This window comes from Larus michahellis, chromosome 2 (assembly GCF_964199755.1).
Source record: "Larus michahellis chromosome 2, bLarMic1.1, whole genome shotgun sequence".
NCBI lineage: Eukaryota > Metazoa > Chordata > Aves > Charadriiformes > Laridae > Larus > Larus michahellis.
Genome location: NC_133897.1, coordinates 22969115 through 22986686, shown reverse-complemented (window position 1 = coordinate 22986686; position 17572 = coordinate 22969115). Strand labels below are relative to the sequence as shown.

Here is a 17572-nt window from a genome sequence, read left to right as displayed (position 1 = left end):
ATTTTCTTTAGTTAAATTGTATTATAGCTCTCAATTTATGATTTATTTTTGCTAAATCCTCTCTCTGTCTGTGAATTCCTGCAGCCACAGGGACGGGAGGCTGAGCTACTCTGTGCCACATCACTTGTCTTTTAACTTACATTCAAATGTGACGAGTCTTGTGCCAACACAGAGCACTACCAAACCCACAGAATCACAGAATGGTTCTGGTTGGAAGGGACCTTCAAGATCATCTAGTTCCAAGCCCCCTGCCATGGGCAGGGACACCTCCCACTAGACCAGGCTGCTCAAAGCCCCATCCAGCCTGGCCTCGAACACTTCCAGGGATGGGGCATCCGCAGCTTCTCTGGGCAACCAGTTCCAGCGCTTCACCACCCTCACAGTAAAGAATTTTTTCCTGATATCCAATCTAAATCTACCCTCTTTCAATGTGAGGCCATTACCCCATGTCCTATCACTACACTCCCTGATCAAGAGTCCCTCCCCATCTTTTCTGTCGGCCCCCTTTAGGTACTAGAAGACCGCTATAAGGTCTCCTCGGAGCCTTCTTTTCTCCAGGCTGAACAATCCCAACTCTCTCAGCCTGTCCTCACGGCTTAGGTGCTCCAGCCCTCTGATCATCTTGAAAAGAGTGCAGGCAGCGAGCCTGGCTATGGGCCAACGGTGAAGGAGTAGCTCCCAATTCAGACGTGACAGGAAGCAGTATGTTTCCACGCTTTCCAGCATTTAAATGGTGGCCCCTCTTTCTATACTCATGTATCTATACCATATGATTTATTTTAGGGATAAAGGACTGCACAATCAGGCTTTCTGGATCGGCTTGTTTCTCTTAAATCCTGATGAAGGATTTGCCTGGATTGATGGTTCCCCTGTGAGTACTTATTTGCTGGATATTAATTGACTTCCTGTCCTTTCAAATATATAGATTTTCATCTTTTTACGCCTCTTTTCCAACCTCTTTAAAACTTCACCAGGTGCACGGCAGCCCTTTATCCATCAGCTGAGTGGCTGCAGTGCTCAGTGGTGGCAGTGTCTTAGCACACTAATGGAAGTACAAAATTGCCTCTGTTTCATCCCTGGTACCACGTTATATCCCATCTTCCACAGTCTGTGCTCTTAGATCTTGACAGCATCCCAGACTGGGCACTGCTGTATGTCACTACAGAGGAGTGAAGTTGCCATCTTTCACAAAGCAAGATAAACACGACTCCCTTGGCCCGTCAGTTTTTCCTTCATCAGACACATTCTTTTCTATACCATGTAATCTTTACACTTTCTCCGGGGAGCGGTGGGGAAAGTGAGATGATCAGCATGACTTTCAAAGCCCCCTCAGACCTACCTGAACTCCTATCGATCCCATTAAAAAGGTACTTGAGATGACGAGACCCTGAAATTGTGTTACAATGGCAACCTCAATTACTTCCACTCCGCTGAAATCACATAGTAATTGAGACGTATTTCCGACACAGGTAATTTATGAGAACTGGGATGAAGATGAACCCAACAACCATAACGAACTCGAACATTGTGTTATGTTTAATGGATCACCCCAAATGCGCTGGAATGACTTGTACTGTGAACATTTACTTAATTGGATTTGTCAAACAAAAAAAGGTACAATTGCTTCCCCATTTAATTGGAGCAATAAACCCAAGTTCAAAAACAATTTGTATGGATTTAAACAAATTGAAAAGAAGAAAGATACTGGGAATTGTTCATTTTAAAATCACTTGCAGTGAAGGCAACACATAAAGCAAGAGGAATGAATTGAGGTATTTCAATTGTTCTCAGATGCAGGAAGTTAAAGATGTCCCTATTACTTTATCTCTGGCTTTATCTCTTTCTGCCATGGGTTGAATAAATTTGCAAGGCAAAGGTACTTATACTGTCTCCTTTTATCTCCTCCCTGTATTTCTATCAGCTTCAGGCTTACCCAGGAGATGCAGGACACTAGAGTTCCCTCTACAAAAGAGAAAAAAGCTTCCTACTGTGAAATGAATAATGGGAACCAGAGGGATCAGTTGCTATAGAAACTGGCAACCCTGAAAAAGAGATCAAAAGTAGAGTCTGGTGTAGCCTTGAAGGACTCCTGCATCCACCAGCTTTGTGTGGAAAGCAGGGCCCTAACGCCAGGCCTCCTGCACCTGGTGCCAGGGCTTGACACGGACCCGATGGACACGCGTTGGGGTGCCTGCCAGTGGGAAACTGGGGCTTCACAGGCTGAGGACCCCAAGTGACAACGGATAATGAAAGAACTTGTTTTGCTTTCTTGGTCCTACTTTTACATCCCTGCTTCCTGGTTGTAAACTGAGTACTTGTGTGCATCTCCACGGAGCAGGAGCTTCTTAAAAGCTTCTTGAAATGAAAAGAAATAGGATGCACACAGGGAACTAGTAGGAGGCACAATAGGAAGGGGAAGGGAGAAGCAGTTATATAAAAAGCACTAAGTGTATCTAATATTTGATGACTCTGCCAATGAACTGTTATCCTTAAACAGTGAGTAAGACACTATGCTACAATTGAAAAATTGAAAAATTGCTTAACCAAAAAGGAAGAATCACTGTTCCCTTGTGGGTAGATTAGTCATACAAACGCACCATCAAAACACTGACTTCCGTATACCAGCTCAAAGTAGTACATCCTGTGCAGCCCCTTCTGGTGCGCTGTTAAATCCCTTAAATTCATTTAAGCCATATATTTACTTAAGGCATACCATTTTTTATGGAGAAGCAAGGAATGTTATAGTTATGTTAGGATTAAAAAATAAAATCCAAATAAGGCAAAGTATGCAAATTCATCATGAAGATACGTGAATAATTTTAGTTCTATTCTGTACTAACTGCTGAAGCAGAAAATATTTAAAAGCTCCCAACAGAAAAATTGAAATTGCTTTTTAATTTGTTTGCTTATCTCTCATCTAAACTGTTCCTGTAATTTCTTTAATAACATATTTGTCTCCATCAAACCACAGAAGTGGAGAAAGCTAATAACAGAATTAGTGGTCCTTGCAAAGAGCAAAATAACAGGCCCCCAAGAGCAAGCAGAGCTACCTTTGAGGGGCTTTAGCTGGCTCTGGGAATAGCAACAGGTTAATTGCTTCCTCATGCTCCGTCCTGTAATAAGAAACTGGGGTTTGGTATCTACTGGCTCCCCAGCCTACTTTGGCTCTCTCCAGGACTCTCTTAAAAACAGACTTTCCTAGTGACAGCCAAGACATCAGGATAGGAGAAATGGCATCTACATATCAGAAATGAGGTGTGGTATTAACAAAATACCAGCATTAAAGCTTTCTGTACTTCTGAATATTTTACTATTATGTAGGTAAGGTTGAAAGTTGGATACATTGGCTGGATTATGTTGTTTGGCTCTAGTCCCATGAATGTCATAAAAATTAATAATAGCATGGCAAGTAAAAATACTAAATAAATTTTCAAACCGATTCAAGTTTCATCTACAAAGTGTTTACTGCACATCCTGGACTGTTCAATACAGTGCTTTTGGAGATAAGTATGTGTGCTTTAAAGATAATGTATTTTTCACTAGATAAATGTTTCTAAATTATATGTTTGGTTTTTTTTTAAATTTAATCCACTGGTATGTGCTCTAAAATCTTGAAAATGCATTAGATAGATAATTCATAGTTTCATTTTTTTTCTCTATTATACAAAGCATCTGCAACTACATAAAGGAAATCTCTGGATTATTTTTTTTCTGTGTGTGTATTTGGAATGTTGCTCATGATGATATTCTATTTTACAGGTACACTGCTAAAACCTGAACCACACTACAAACTTGGTAGGATATTTTTCCTCTTTCAAGCAAACATGTACTGTATAGTTTTCAGACTTCGTACAGACCAGATATGAACGTAATATATATGCTTCTTTATCTGTCAGAATATCAAGCCACTGACGATGGATGGATTATATATGAAAATAAGCAGTACTATTTCAGCAAAGAACGTGTCCATATGGAAGAAGCACGGAGAATTTGTCAGAAGAACTTTGCAGATCTTGTGGTCATTGAGAATGAAAGCAAAAGACAATTTCTATGGAAATATGTAAGCACTGAGTCTATTAATTATAATTGAATTCTGAAGCAGAACAGCTGGTAAAATAAAGAGAACAGTCTAGCTATTTAGCTAGGCTAGAGGCCTGAGCTATTGTCCTACATTACTTATATATAAAACAATATATTTCTTCTGGACCTGTAAATAAATTACTATTGCTTTTAGTAGGTAGAGGAAAAAGGCATGCAAACATTAAAGGTGCAGCAAAGGATAGCTCAGGCCCAGGCTGCTTCCCAGGCCCCATATCTCTTCGAAGATATGTAGTGTTCAGCACAGTGATTATTGCTTTTCTGTCCAGTGTTTTCCTCACTTGAGGATGTTCCCCATATCCCTGTTGCCTGCCTGAAACCTGGGTCTGAACCTACAATGTTCTTGCCTGAGGCACAAATCCTGAAAATAAAAAAAAAATAAAAAAAATAAAAAAAAAAGAGGAAAAAAATTAAATTATCACAGCAATGGTTAAGTGGCTTCCAGATTTTTCCTTGGTGTTGAGTTCAGTGCTTAACTGTTAATCACTTTTGGTTTAGGTTTACACAATACTCAGAGGGAGATCATATTTAATTGGCCTAGTTGTCAGCTTTGATCAGAAATTCAGGTGAGTAAAGGAAAACTGGTAATGGACAACAAATGATGGTAATTTCATCTTGCTCTATGGGAGCATTTGCTTGTGCTTTCATTTTACAAGTTAATAACTTTTGTGCAACTGACCTCTGGATAGTTTTCAGGTGAAGTCTCAGATCAGAAGTGTTAAGTTCTTCTATATTTAAGCAGAGCAATGTGTTTTCCTTCCAAATCTGAGAAAGAAAAAAAAAAAAGTTCATGGCTAATATTCATTTCACTTGAAGTCTTGCACTGACAGAACTTGAGTTAAACACCCAAGCAACCCTTCGTAGGAAGTGAAGAGAAGCAGCTAATTTAGGATATTATTTACCTGATCCACTTTAGACATCAGCCTTAGGATGAGATTAATTCTGACCAGATCTCCAATGGCTACAGAGAAAGCCCAGGAGATTTTGATAAAATATGGATGTAAGGGTTTAATCAGACTAACCCCAGTGGTTCAATTTCTGTGAGCTGGAAGCAAGGAGTGTGAGCAACATCTTACCCAACAGCTTTCTGAAATTGCTCATAGGCAACCTGCTTTAGAAATCTGTTTGTAGAAGGCTTCCAGGAGGACACCTTCTTCAGATGAAAGGGAAGGCAGTGCATTGGTGAGATCTTGGGGTTTCAGTCTCTTCCAGGCCATAAGATGCCTTCGCCTCGAGTATGACGTTGTCGATCCAACCTCTGGCAAAGTGGGACACTGATGGGACTTGAATGTCATAGTATTAACCAGATGCCAAGCAGCAGTAATGCTGTGGATAAGTCCTCTCCAGTATGTGTAGGGCCTTTGCCCTCTGGTTACTCTTAATACCTTGCTTGGCCCTTTAGCTACAGACCTTATAACTAAAGGACTGCTGGAGATGTCTGTCCGGCAGCCACTGTCCTCTTGTTTTTTCCAGCTGGCTGGATAAGACCCCAGTGAACTATGTTGCCTGGGCTCCAAATGAACCCAACTTTGCCAATAATGATGAAAACTGTGTGATAATGTCAGAAGATTTTGGTGAGTAAATTTGGTGAGAAATACTTGGTTGAAAATTTAGCATCAAAAGCTAAAATGCTTGCTACATATTTAAATTTGGGGCTACCCCATGAACAGGCGGTTGAACAATACTGATGGTTTTTCATATCAAGCATGCTGAGGTTTCAAGATGAATGTACCCCAAAGGAAGGAGGAGTGTATTAGGGAAACAGTGTAAATGGCAACTGTTTCACCTGCCTTCGGAAGGTTTAATTTGTGCTTTATGAATTCCGCCGGGGGCTGACTGCTGTAATGGTGGTATGAGAGTTTCAGACAGTGATTCTCTGTATTTCATTTATTTACAGGCTTTTGGAAAGATATAAGCTGTGCTGTGAAAAACAACTTCATCTGTGAAAGGCACAATTCAAATTACTCAGGATTTGCTCCTACTGTAATTACACCTCTGGGAGGATGTCCTGAAACTTGGCTTTTGTTCAACAATAAGGTGCAATAACAAATCTCAGCCATATTTAGAAGATGTGCTATAGGTAGAGAAAACAACTATCTGTTTCGTCTCACTACATAAATCCTCTCACCTTATACACCAGTTTATTGAGTGGTATTCTAATTAGCAGTGTAGTCAATTTTCATGTTGTCAAGTCTGTACCTAAATCTCAAAAAAGTTGAGTTTGCATGTTTTAGTTTGTAATTTTTGTAAACGCCCACGTGCCTTTAGCCATAGTAACTTTTTCAGTTTCTAGAATTTTCTGTTTATTTTAGACATACTTACTGCACAGATATACTGTTCCATTATCTTTATCTGTAAGTGTAAGACCCTTTTTCTGAGTAACACTGAGATGAAAAAATGAAAGGTCATGCTATCCATATGTAATCGACTATCATAACAACTATTCTTAAGCTGACTAACACAAACAGCAAGAAACGTCAAATCAAATGTAGAAAACAAGCAAGCTTTGTTTTTTGCTAAGTTAAGCAAAAGTACATCTGGCCATATGAACTTAAAAAAACCCCAACAAATGAAAACCACAAATCAATGCCACAGTGCAATCAATAGGAAAAGTTTTTATGCATTCAAAGGGCATAAAAAGGGAGAAGCAGCATATGCCAGTTAAAACACGTCTTCTGTCCCTCAGAATATACACAACAACAAAAACATTTTTTTAGACTGGTATTCAGGAAAACTCCCCATGGGATACTAATACATGGTACAAAAGGGCACTTCTCCCTGATGCTGTTCCGCTCGTGCTGGGTGCTCCCACAACCTCAGGCTTTAGCACTACGTCTGTGGTATATAATTGAAAGAACTTGACCTGAGAGACGCCTGCCCCAAATTATGTTCCCAGTCAGGAAATAGTTTCAGTCCCTCAAAAAGTCTACTTTTCAGTAACATGACCTGAAATCTCTACCCAGGAGTCTTGGATTAATTCCTGAAAAAGAATGAATATTCCTCTAAATAATTCCTCAAAAGCTTTTGGAGGTCGCCCGCTCTTGCCCCGCACTAACCTTGGACAGCCTTGGGACAGGTTTGTAAGTGCTGCAGACACATCGCTGTGATCAGCTGGGTCTCCTTCTTGCTGGCTCAGTGTATCCCCCATCTGCTGCTCTTTACCTGCAGGGACCAGAACTGAATTAATCAAAACCAATGGTTTTAATACTTTGATAACTGAAATTTTGTCTAATCCTTTACTCTCCCTGCAGTGTTATAAAATATTTGGATTCAGAGAAGAAGAGAGACTGAGTTGGCACGCTGCAAGAAGTGCTTGTATAGAATTAGAGGGAAATCTGGCTTCTATACACAATGAGCAAGTGCAAGGTACGACGTCTGAACCTTTTGGTGCTAAGTATGAAGCCAGGACATTTCACCATCTAATGACGAGGCCAAACTAGCCTCCAGATGTAAATAGCATAACCTATGAAGGAAGACCTGGAGCTGCTTGACCCAGAGAGAAGAATGGAATGAGATATTATGACACTTCCCACCTCTTGGCAACAGCATCTTGTGGAGGGAACAGAATAATCTGTTCCCCATGGCCTTGGAAGATGTGATAAATAGTTATAGTTCATAGTAATGAAACGTCCACAGATATTCAAGTCAGAAAGTAAGAAAACATCCATCAGAAATGACATATGTGCCTTGGGGCAAGACTGATTAATCCTTTTGAAGTCCCTTCTAGCTCTAAATTCTACAATATTTCCAAGAAATCTCTATAATTTTTCTGTAAAAAACTTTTCTTCATTTTTTTTTTAAATGAAATCAACTGCTTCAGCTAAGTTACCCATTGTAATTTTTCTCTTTTACCATTAACTCATAGTGTAACAATACTGAATCTGATATTAGCAATATTTTTAAAAGTTGAATGGTTGTTTTATTTGAACTTTGGTTTATAATGAATTTGAAGAAAGGCAACTCCTCAGCTACTCTCTTTATCTGATTTTTTTTTTTTTTTTTAATAGCCTTCTTCACCTTCTACCTAAAGCATGTTGCCAGTGAAACGTGGATAGGACTGAATGATATTAACAATGACGGCGTATTTCTTTGGACAGACGGAAGCATTTTTGACTATTCAAAGTGGGCAAGCCAATTCCAATTTAGAGATAAAGTCATAAGAGTTGACGGAAATTATATTACAATACAGGTAAACAGAAAAAAAAATATATCAGAAAATGCATAACTTAAATAACATAGTCAAGGACAGTGTAACCAGCCTGACTTCTCTCTCAGCTAGGATCCTTAAAGTGGCTTAAAGCAGAGGCAGCTGAATAATATTTCGGAGATCAAGTTTTTAAAGCTGTACCTAGAGATTAATAGGCCTGTTTAGAGTCTATACTTATTGTCATTCCTTTGCAGAAGTCTAGAACTGCAGAAAAAGGGGTGATGTATTATAATTACCACTAGAATAAATTAGAATTATTAGAATAATTAGATTTTACTGAAAACATTAATTATCACTAGCTCTGATTTTTACTTTGTTTTATTGTTTCTCCTTGTACAGTATGAATCCAAATGAAAGTTCAACAAATTCAGTACAGGTTACCATAAACTGCATAGTAAAAATAGCTCTGGTGCACTCCAAGGAATTTTAATAAACTGATAGGAGTTCTTGCAGTAATCTGCCAAGGAAAGTACATTTGCTTAACATATATAATACAATAAGTTTATTTTCCAAGAAACAGTAAATGAAAATAAGAGCCAGAAAATTAGAAAAGCAAGCCATTAACTTTGTTTCCTTAAACCTATTTTTATTATTTTGCCAGACATTTTGGACTTGATCAGCTATCATTTTCTTCTTTAATTTTTCCCTAGACTGACTGTATTGCAATGAAGAAAAGCTCTGTAGATGAAGCAGGGTACTGGGAAAACACGGACTGCCAGCATAACAAAAGCTATATTTGCCAGATGGACAGCAGTAAGTTTTACTTTTCGCTTTCTTTGTTGGAAGATATTTACTGAACTGTATGAGTTCTCAGCTGTAACTGCCCGCCTGTGCCTGCAGCCGGGGTGAGGGAAGAAGCAGAGCTACTTTCCCAGCTCAGAAATTCCAGACACAAAACACGCTCTGGGATAAGGATTATAAAATAGTTTTGGCTTTACAGCCTCTCTCCTCCCAGCACACCCACCAACACTCTCAGGGGCCGACTTCACCTACCCTGCAGACATCTACTCTGAAATCAGTTGCCTGAACGTGGCAATTTGACACTTTGATGGCAGGATTCACCTGCCTCATCCTGAGGCAAATGGCCAAAACACGTTAGAAGAGCTGTGCCTTCAAAATGCCTTTTTTCTCTATGGACATAAAAGTTTAGCCACCTGTGCTTTACCCAACTAGCACACATAGAGGTACCTGAATTAGGTTATTTTGCAAATGCAAATAGAATCATAGAATCATTTAGGTTGGAAAAGGCTTTGGGATCATCGAGTCCAACCATCAACCCCACTCTACAAAGTTCTCCCCTACACCATATCCCTTAACACCACATCTAAATGAGTCTTAAACGCATTCAGGGATGGTGACTCCACCACCTCCCTGGGCAGCCTATTCCAGTGTCTGACCACTCTTTCTGTGAAGAATTTTTTCCTAATGTCCAGCCTAAACCTACCCTGCTGCATCTTGAACCCATTCCCTCTTGTTCTATTGCTAATTACCTGTGAGAAGAGACCAGCACCAACCTCTCTACAATGTCCTTTCAAGTAGTTGTAGAGAGTGATGAGGTCTCTCCTCAGCCTCCTCTTCCTCAAACTAAACAGTCCCAGCTCCTTCAATCTCTCCTCATAAGATTTATTCTCCAGGCCCTTCACCAGCTTCGTTGCCCTCCTCTGCACTCGCTCCAGCACCTCGATATCTCTCTCGTATTGAGGTGCCCAGAACTGGACACAATGCTCCAGGTGTGGCCTCACCAGTGCTGAGTACAGGGGGACAATCACCTCCCTCCTTCTGCTGGTCGCACTATTTCTAACACAAGCCAGGATGCCATTGGCTTTCTTGGCCACTTGGGCACACTGCTGGCTCATGTTCAGCCGCTTGTCAATTAGAACCCCCAGGTCCTTTTCTGCCAGGCAGCTCTCCAGCCACACTTCCCCAAGCCTGTAGCAATGCATGGGGTTGTTGTGGCCCAAGTGCAGGACCTGGCACTTGGCCTTGTTGAAGCTCATTCCATTAGCATTGGCCCATCGGTCCAATCTATCCAAGTCTCTCTGTAGAGCCTCCCTATCCTCCTGTAGATCAACACTCCCGCTTAGTTTCGTGTCATCTGCAAACTTGCTGACGATACACTCTATATCCTTATCAAGGTCATCAATAAAGATGTTAAACTGAAAAGGTCCCAACACCGAGCCCTGAGGGACACCACTTGTGACCGGCCGCCAGCTGGATTTAACTCCATTGACCACCACTCTTTGGGACCATCGATCCAGCCAGTGCTTGATCCAGCAGATCATATGCTCATCCAGGCCATGAGCCGCCAGTTTTTCCATGAGAATTCTATGGAGGGCAGTGTCAAATGCTTTTCGAAAGTCTAGGTAGACAATGTCCACAGCCTTTCCCTCATCCAATAATTGGGTCATCTTGTCATAGAAGGAGATCAGGTTCGTCAGGCAGGACCTGCCTTTCATAAACCCCTGCTGACTAGGCCTGATCCCCCGCTTGTCCGTTATATGCGTTGTAATGGCACTCAAGATGATCTGCTCCATGACCTTCCCTGCTAACGAGGTCAGACTGACAGGCCTATAGTTTCCCGGATCGTCCTTCCTGCCTTCTTTGTAGATGGGTGCTGCATTTGCTACCCTCCAGTCCATTGGGACCTCCCCAGTTAGTCATGACTTCCCGTAAATAATGGAAAGTGGCTTGGCGAGCACGTCTGCCAACTCTTTCAGCACTCTTGGATGTAAGCCACCCGGTCCCATAGACTTGTGCACATCCAAGAGGTGTACCAGGTCACTGATCACTTCCTCTTTAATTGTGATGACCTCGTCCAGCTTCCCCTCCCTGTCTCCTAGCTCACGAGGCTGGGTGTCCAGGGAACAGCTAGTTCCACTGCTAAAGACTGAGGCAAAGTAGGCATTGAGCACCTCAGCCTTTTCCTCATCCTTTGTGACTATGTTTCCCTCTGCATCCAGTAAGGGAGGGAGATTTTCCCTAATCCTCATTTTGTTGTTAATGAATTTATAGAAACATTTTTTGTTATCCTTAACAGCTGTAGCTAGGTTGAGCTCTAGCTGCGCTTTGGCTCTCCTAATTTTCTCCCTGCATAGCTTCGCTATATCCTTATAGTCTTCAAGAGAGACCTGCCCCCTCTTCCAGAGGTCATAGACTCTCCTTTTGTTCTTGAGGTCCAGCCAAAGGTCCCTATTTAGCCATGCCAGTCTCCTTCCCCACCTACTTCTTTTTCGGCACACAGGGACAGCCTCCTCCTGTGCCTTTAAGACTTCTCTCTTGAAGTATGTCCAGCCTTCCTGGGCTCCTATATGCTTCAGGGCAGCCTCCCAAGGGATTTTGTCCAGCAGTCTTCTGAACAGGTCAAAATTTGCCCTCTGGAAGTCTAAGGTGGCAGTTTTACTAACCCCTCTCCTTGTTTCCCCAAGAATCAGAAATTCGATCATCTCATGATCACTGTGCCCTAGACGGCCACCAACCTTTACTTCCCCTACAAGTTCTTCCCTGTTCACAAGAAGCAGGTCCAGGAGGGTACCTTCCCTCGTCGGCTCACTTACCAGCTGTGTGAGGAAGTTATCTTCCACACATTCCAGGAACCTCCTGGATTGTTCCTCTCTGCTGTGTTGTATTCCCAGCAGATATCTGGGAGGTTAAAGTCCCCCACAAGAGCAATGGCAAGTGACCACAAGATTTCCCCCAGCTGCTTATAGAAAGCTTCATCCGCCTCACTCCTTTGGTTGGGAGGTCTATAGCAGACTCCCACAGCGATAGCAGCTTTATCAGCCCTTAACCTAATCCAAACACTCTCCACCCCATCATCAGTATACTTGATTTCTGAGCTCTCATAGCATTCTCTAATACATAGGGCCACTCGTCCACCTCTCCTTTCCTGTCTGTCCCTCCTGAAGAGCTTGTAGCCATCGATTGTGGCACTCCAGTCGTGTGAGGCATCCCACCACGTTTCTGTGATAGCCACTATGTCATAGTTTCCCTGGTGCATCATGGCTTCAAGCTCCCCCTGTTTGTTGCGCATACTGCGTGCATTGGTATAGATGCACTTCAGATGTGTCAATGACTCCAGCACCTTTTTGTGAGTGTGGGCCCCATTTCCCACCAGACCCCTCTCAGGTGCTTCCATGATTTCTAAATGTCTGTCCCTTCTCTCAAATGAAATGGCAGAGTGGGAGTCCTCGCGAGTCAACCATCCTTCAAGCCCTGGCATGCCTCCTTTGAGTTTATTCCTGACAGGCCCAGTTATCTCCCTTTCCCCCCTCATATCTAGTTTAAAGCCCTGTCAATGAGCCTTGCAAACTCCTGCCCCAAAACTCTTTTCCCCTTCTGGGACAGGTGCGTCCCGCCTGCCACCAGCAGGTCAGGTGACTCACATAGCAGCCTGTGATCATAAAACCCAAAGCCCTGCCGATAACACCAGTCCCGGAGCCACGAGTTGACCTGTTGCCTCTTCCTGTTAATTTCCTCATTCATGATTGCCACTGAAGGGATAGAGGAGAATACAACTTGTGTTCCTGATCCCTTAAGCCGCTGCCCCAAGGCTCTAAAATCTCTTTTAATCGATTTTGGGCTCCTTCTACCCACTTCATCCCTACCCACCTGAAATACTAAGCGGGGGTAATAGTCAGAGGAGTTTACCAGCGCCAGAAGTTTGTCCAACACATCCCTGACCCGTGCCCCAGGGAGGCAGCAGACTTCCCTGTGAAGTGGGTCAGGACGGCATATTGGCCCCTCCGCCCCCCTCAGAAGAGAGTCACCCACAACAATAGCCCGTCTGCTTTTCCTTTTGGAGCCAGTTGTGATGCAAAAAGCATAAAGCAAATACAAAGCATAAAGACGAATTCATTAATAACCTCCACCATAGGTATCTTCACTAGCTAGACAATACACTAAAAGCAGCTTTTCAACCCTCACCCCTGGACTTAACCCCCCCAAAATACCCCCTCAAACATACCCCACTGGGGGGTTAACTAAGGTCAGTTAAACTGGTTATTTTGCTCACCAGTCTCTAGCAATGCTTTTATATCGCAAGACCAGCAATAATCAGAAGAACAAAAGTTCTAGTTTTCTTCGTGTATCCTCAGGGTGGGAGACACATCCGGAGCACTGCTACCCTGCGGAGTGCACAGGAATAGAAACAGGGAACTGCTGAGCAGCAAGTAAAAATAGAGGAAGAAGCCACAGCTGGGCCAGATGCTGCGCAGCTCGGACCTGTGCAAGTGCAGAAAGCTGCACAAGGGCGTCACTAGCAAAAACAATTGCCAGGGCATTCTTGACACTGACTGAACACAAAGGCAGTTTTTGTCCTTTTTTTCTGTCCCCATTACTAGCTCTAGGTCTTTGTCTTCTGCTTCCACATATATCATTTAAGGTACAACTACTGTTTCCTCTTTCACTTCATCCTACCTGGGAAAGAAGTAGCAGCAGAGCTGCAAACTTTACTTAGAATGAAATTCAGCCCTATCTTGAGACTGAAGCAGTGTGGAGATCCTGCACCGTGCTTGCTTGGGAGGAATTTCACCTGCACTGTGGGAGGGGAACCTAGAGACCCCCTGGGGGAGGATCACTGCGTGACCAGTATTCACGTCATTTAATCTGGTGCTGTGTATCTCTACAGATAGGCACAGCTCGTCCTCTGCCTCTCCCTAATCTCTGGATGCACTGTTTACACTATAGTTACAAATAATTCCAAGTTACCATTAAAATAGGTCTTCTGCGTTTTAAACAAGAAATGCTTTTACTTGCTGCTGTGCTGCCACACTGCATTCAGCCGTTACTCAAAAATAATGCTGCTATTCAGGTAGCTAGTAATTTTCACTCTTTTCTCCCCTTCCTCTCAAATTTGTACCTCTTTCCTACAGAGCCTGAACTGCTTCGTTCCACAACTGCTCCAGATTCTGATTTCATCCCTTATGATAACAGCAGCTATTTAATCATTCCTTCTAAAATGAATTGGGAAGAAGCAAGAAAAGCCTGCAAGGAGAAATCTTCAGAGCTTGCCAGCATTTTTGATTATTACAGTAATACATTCCTGCTGCTGCAGGCAGTGCAATACGGAGAACCCTTATGGATTGGGCTCAATAGCAATGTGGTAAGTTTAATGAATTCATAGGTGGTGCAGTTAAATGCTACGATTGGATTACTATCAGCAGGAAGAATTGTAGCATGAACAGATTTAGGAACCTAGGACTGGTGGACAGCACTCACTTCATTTAACTTCATCCGTCTTAAATCATGAAACTCCATTGTAGACAATGGAGAAGGTTGGGAACCTCTGACAGTATGGGCCCCTTTACTAACTCTATGGAAGTCTTAGACACCTAAGTCAAACTACCTGGTTAACTTTTAGATGGCCATTTTTAGGAGAGGTGAACTCTACTCAAAGGGACCAACAGGGTCCCTAAGGCTAATGCCTCGCGATCCTTGGCAACTGTAGCTTTTTCATTACTTTTTGTCTCAGAAGGGTTCACAGGAGCTACCATGTGCCTCTGAACACCCTCCTTGTTCTGCTAAGTCCAAAAGATTAAAAGCAGTAAAATTTATACTGTACCAGAAGAAGAGGATACAGAGATCCAGGTCCACCGCTGTGTACGGGAACACTCAAGTGAACATCAGTCTTATTAGCTCTGTGACTGAGTGCCAAAATGACCTTCGGCTTCTCTAGTGAATATGCAGTTGCTCAATACACTTAACTACCATGTTCCTATTGCATTGTTTTTTGAGCTGACTAAAGTACCTTGAAAATAAAAAAGAGCTCTTTCATCAGTAATAATTTTCTTAACTAGCGATCGTTTTTACTAATTGTGATTCCACACTGATATATAACATAGCAAAACACGTCTGAAATTCAGTATATCTAGGGAAAACTTGCAATAAATGTTGTGTAAAAATAGTGTTTCTGATTATATGATATAGCAGCACTCTGATAAAGCCTCTTAGAAGACTGCATTGTCTGAGACAATTAACTTGTTGCTGAACAAAACGTATTTCCATGATTCTAACAGTGCCTCTTCCTACCAGACAAAATGCTTGGTCTTAGAGTATATAAGTGATTAGTAGTCACAAACCTTGACTTGAATCCTCCCACTTGCACAAGTCCGCAGGAAATCCCTATCCAAAACAAAATAATAGTGTTTACGTCCATTTGATATCAAAGTTCGTCGTTTTTAAAGTCATAGAAACATGGTTTAGAAAAGCAGTTAAAATTCCATTATGAACAAGTTTGGAGCACCGGACGTGTTCTCCTGGTCCTTATAAATGAGCTGGCCCTGCTGTCGCAGAGTGAGGCTTTGTGATTCCTCCTGTTCCCCGGGCAGAAATCTTGCCCTGATGGTGCCAAGCTCAGGGGGAGCTTGCGTACCTGGCCACTTGGCACGTCTAGACACTAAAGTGAGATCACATTTTATCTCCCAGTTCTTAATGTCAGCAATAGACTATCTGAATCTGTTCCCTTTTCCTTGTAATTCTTATAATTCTTCCTGGGACAAAAAAAAAAAAAAAAAAGGAGAGGGGGAAGACTAAACAAAGACTCAAGACTTCCTGCTCCTGCATATTTTTCTTTTGGTCCTTACAAAATAATTTTCTCAGATTTTTCAAAGTGATAGCTGTAGTTTGCTCCTGAATGTTTCTCCTCAAAACTGTACTTGAGCTTAGAGTCCTTGTCTGACAGCTGACCCTGAGACCCACTTCCACCTGCGCTTCCCACAGGTTTCATGTTCCTGTGGTCGCAGTGCTCTTCATGGTGACCTGACACTTCTGGGATGGGGATTCCACCTCACAACGTTGCCCGACAAGGGACTGAGCACCAGCAGTACCCAGGAAACATCATTTAGCCTTCGAAACACCTTCACGGGCTGTTTCAGTGCAGGAGGCATACTGCTGTGTCTTATTTTGATGTTGCTGAATCCTGATTCAATTACTATTTTAACAGTACTAGCACAGACAGACAACTGAGCTCTATATATCACGGTGAAAATGTGCATTTGTATAAATCCACTTACCTGAAACAGGAGATGGGAGTGTAGAAAAATTATGTCAAATGTCTTTTTCAATTTTAGAGTTATGGCTATTACAGATGGACTGATAAAAGGAAAATAACTTTTTCGAACTGGTATTATGAAGAACCGTCAGAGCGAATAGCCTGTGTCTATCTAGAGCTCCGTGGGACCTGGAAAACAGCACCTTGTAATGAAAAACATTTTCCTGTCTGCAAAAAATCTGAGGGTAAGCTATCATAATCGCTTTTGGTTTTATGGCAGAAGCCTTGCTCAATCCGCTTTGACTGAAATACGAATTTTCTAAGTATATATTAAGGAATAATAAGCCTGGGTATGTAATGTCAATACCTTTATTTTGCATGAACAATGTTCCGTTTTGATGGCGTTGTCATTCACCAGCCAAGACAGTGCCATTTTACCGGACTGGGGCGATAACGGCCGTAGGAGTTATCCTACGTCGCAGGCAGACAGAACACAGACTGCGGGAGTACTAAACTTTTCACTTCAAGTCTAAAGTGTGACAGGGATTTTGTGGGAGGGACTGTAAAGTCCACTGAGTATAAAATAAATGTTGTTCCTTCAACATAAGCAGCATCCAGACACTGGTTTACAGCTTCACTGTTGTTAGAACTGGGGAAAGGAGGAAGAGTTGTATCTGGGAAAGAAGAAGAGTCTGTTATTGGCCCAAACAAAAGTTCATGCTTCATAGTGACTCTGTGGGTGTCACTGAGGAATACTACAAATTAAAAGCTACAGACAAACCTTGGGATGGGACTGAAACTTTTTTCTTTCTCATTTGTATTAGAGAAACCTCTGTTAGCTCTAGTGACACAGACTTAATGGAAATCCTGAGTTTCTTTTGATCAGCTTTTATGTAGTTTTTCTTTAATTTCTTTTCCAGGCCATGCTCTGAACTTCATATCTATTCATTTGCAACTTAATTTTAAAAATGCATGTACCAACTGACAGCGTTACTGGTTTATTCCACAATGTCACTGCTTGCAGGAAATTGAAGGGCTACTACATAAATATTCAATGAGCTTCAGGTTTATTCCATGCACTGTCAGAGTTAAAGCTGTTCAGAAATCTTATGTAAGCATTATTATCTTGAGGAAAATATTAAATGAGAAATTTCCATGGCAAACTATGATTTAGATGATATTTCATTTAAAATCAAATTGTTATTTGAACCTCTTGAGGGTTTGAGAGTTTTCTGGCTTTTCTTTTTCTGCTTTTTACTGTATCTTTTATTTATACAAAT

General features: G+C 41.9%; 1 protein-coding gene across 1 annotated transcript in view; it reads left to right on the top strand.

Annotated features, from left to right (window-relative positions):
• The window catches only part of LOC141738713 (macrophage mannose receptor 1-like), a 39655-nt gene that overhangs the window by 15429 nt on the left and 6654 nt on the right, over positions 1-17572 (top strand). Inside the window, exons 13-24 of the mRNA XM_074574534.1 lie at positions 784-871; positions 1470-1614; positions 3760-3795; positions 3897-4060; positions 4597-4664; positions 5572-5672; positions 5996-6135; positions 7350-7464; positions 8106-8287; positions 8956-9058; positions 14176-14405; positions 16372-16537. Coding sequence (XP_074430635.1) covers positions 784-871; positions 1470-1614; positions 3760-3795; positions 3897-4060; positions 4597-4664; positions 5572-5672; positions 5996-6135; positions 7350-7464; positions 8106-8287; positions 8956-9058; positions 14176-14405; positions 16372-16537 — 1538 coding nt within the window. The remainder of the gene's footprint in view (positions 1-783; positions 872-1469; positions 1615-3759; positions 3796-3896; positions 4061-4596; positions 4665-5571; positions 5673-5995; positions 6136-7349; positions 7465-8105; positions 8288-8955; positions 9059-14175; positions 14406-16371; positions 16538-17572) is intronic.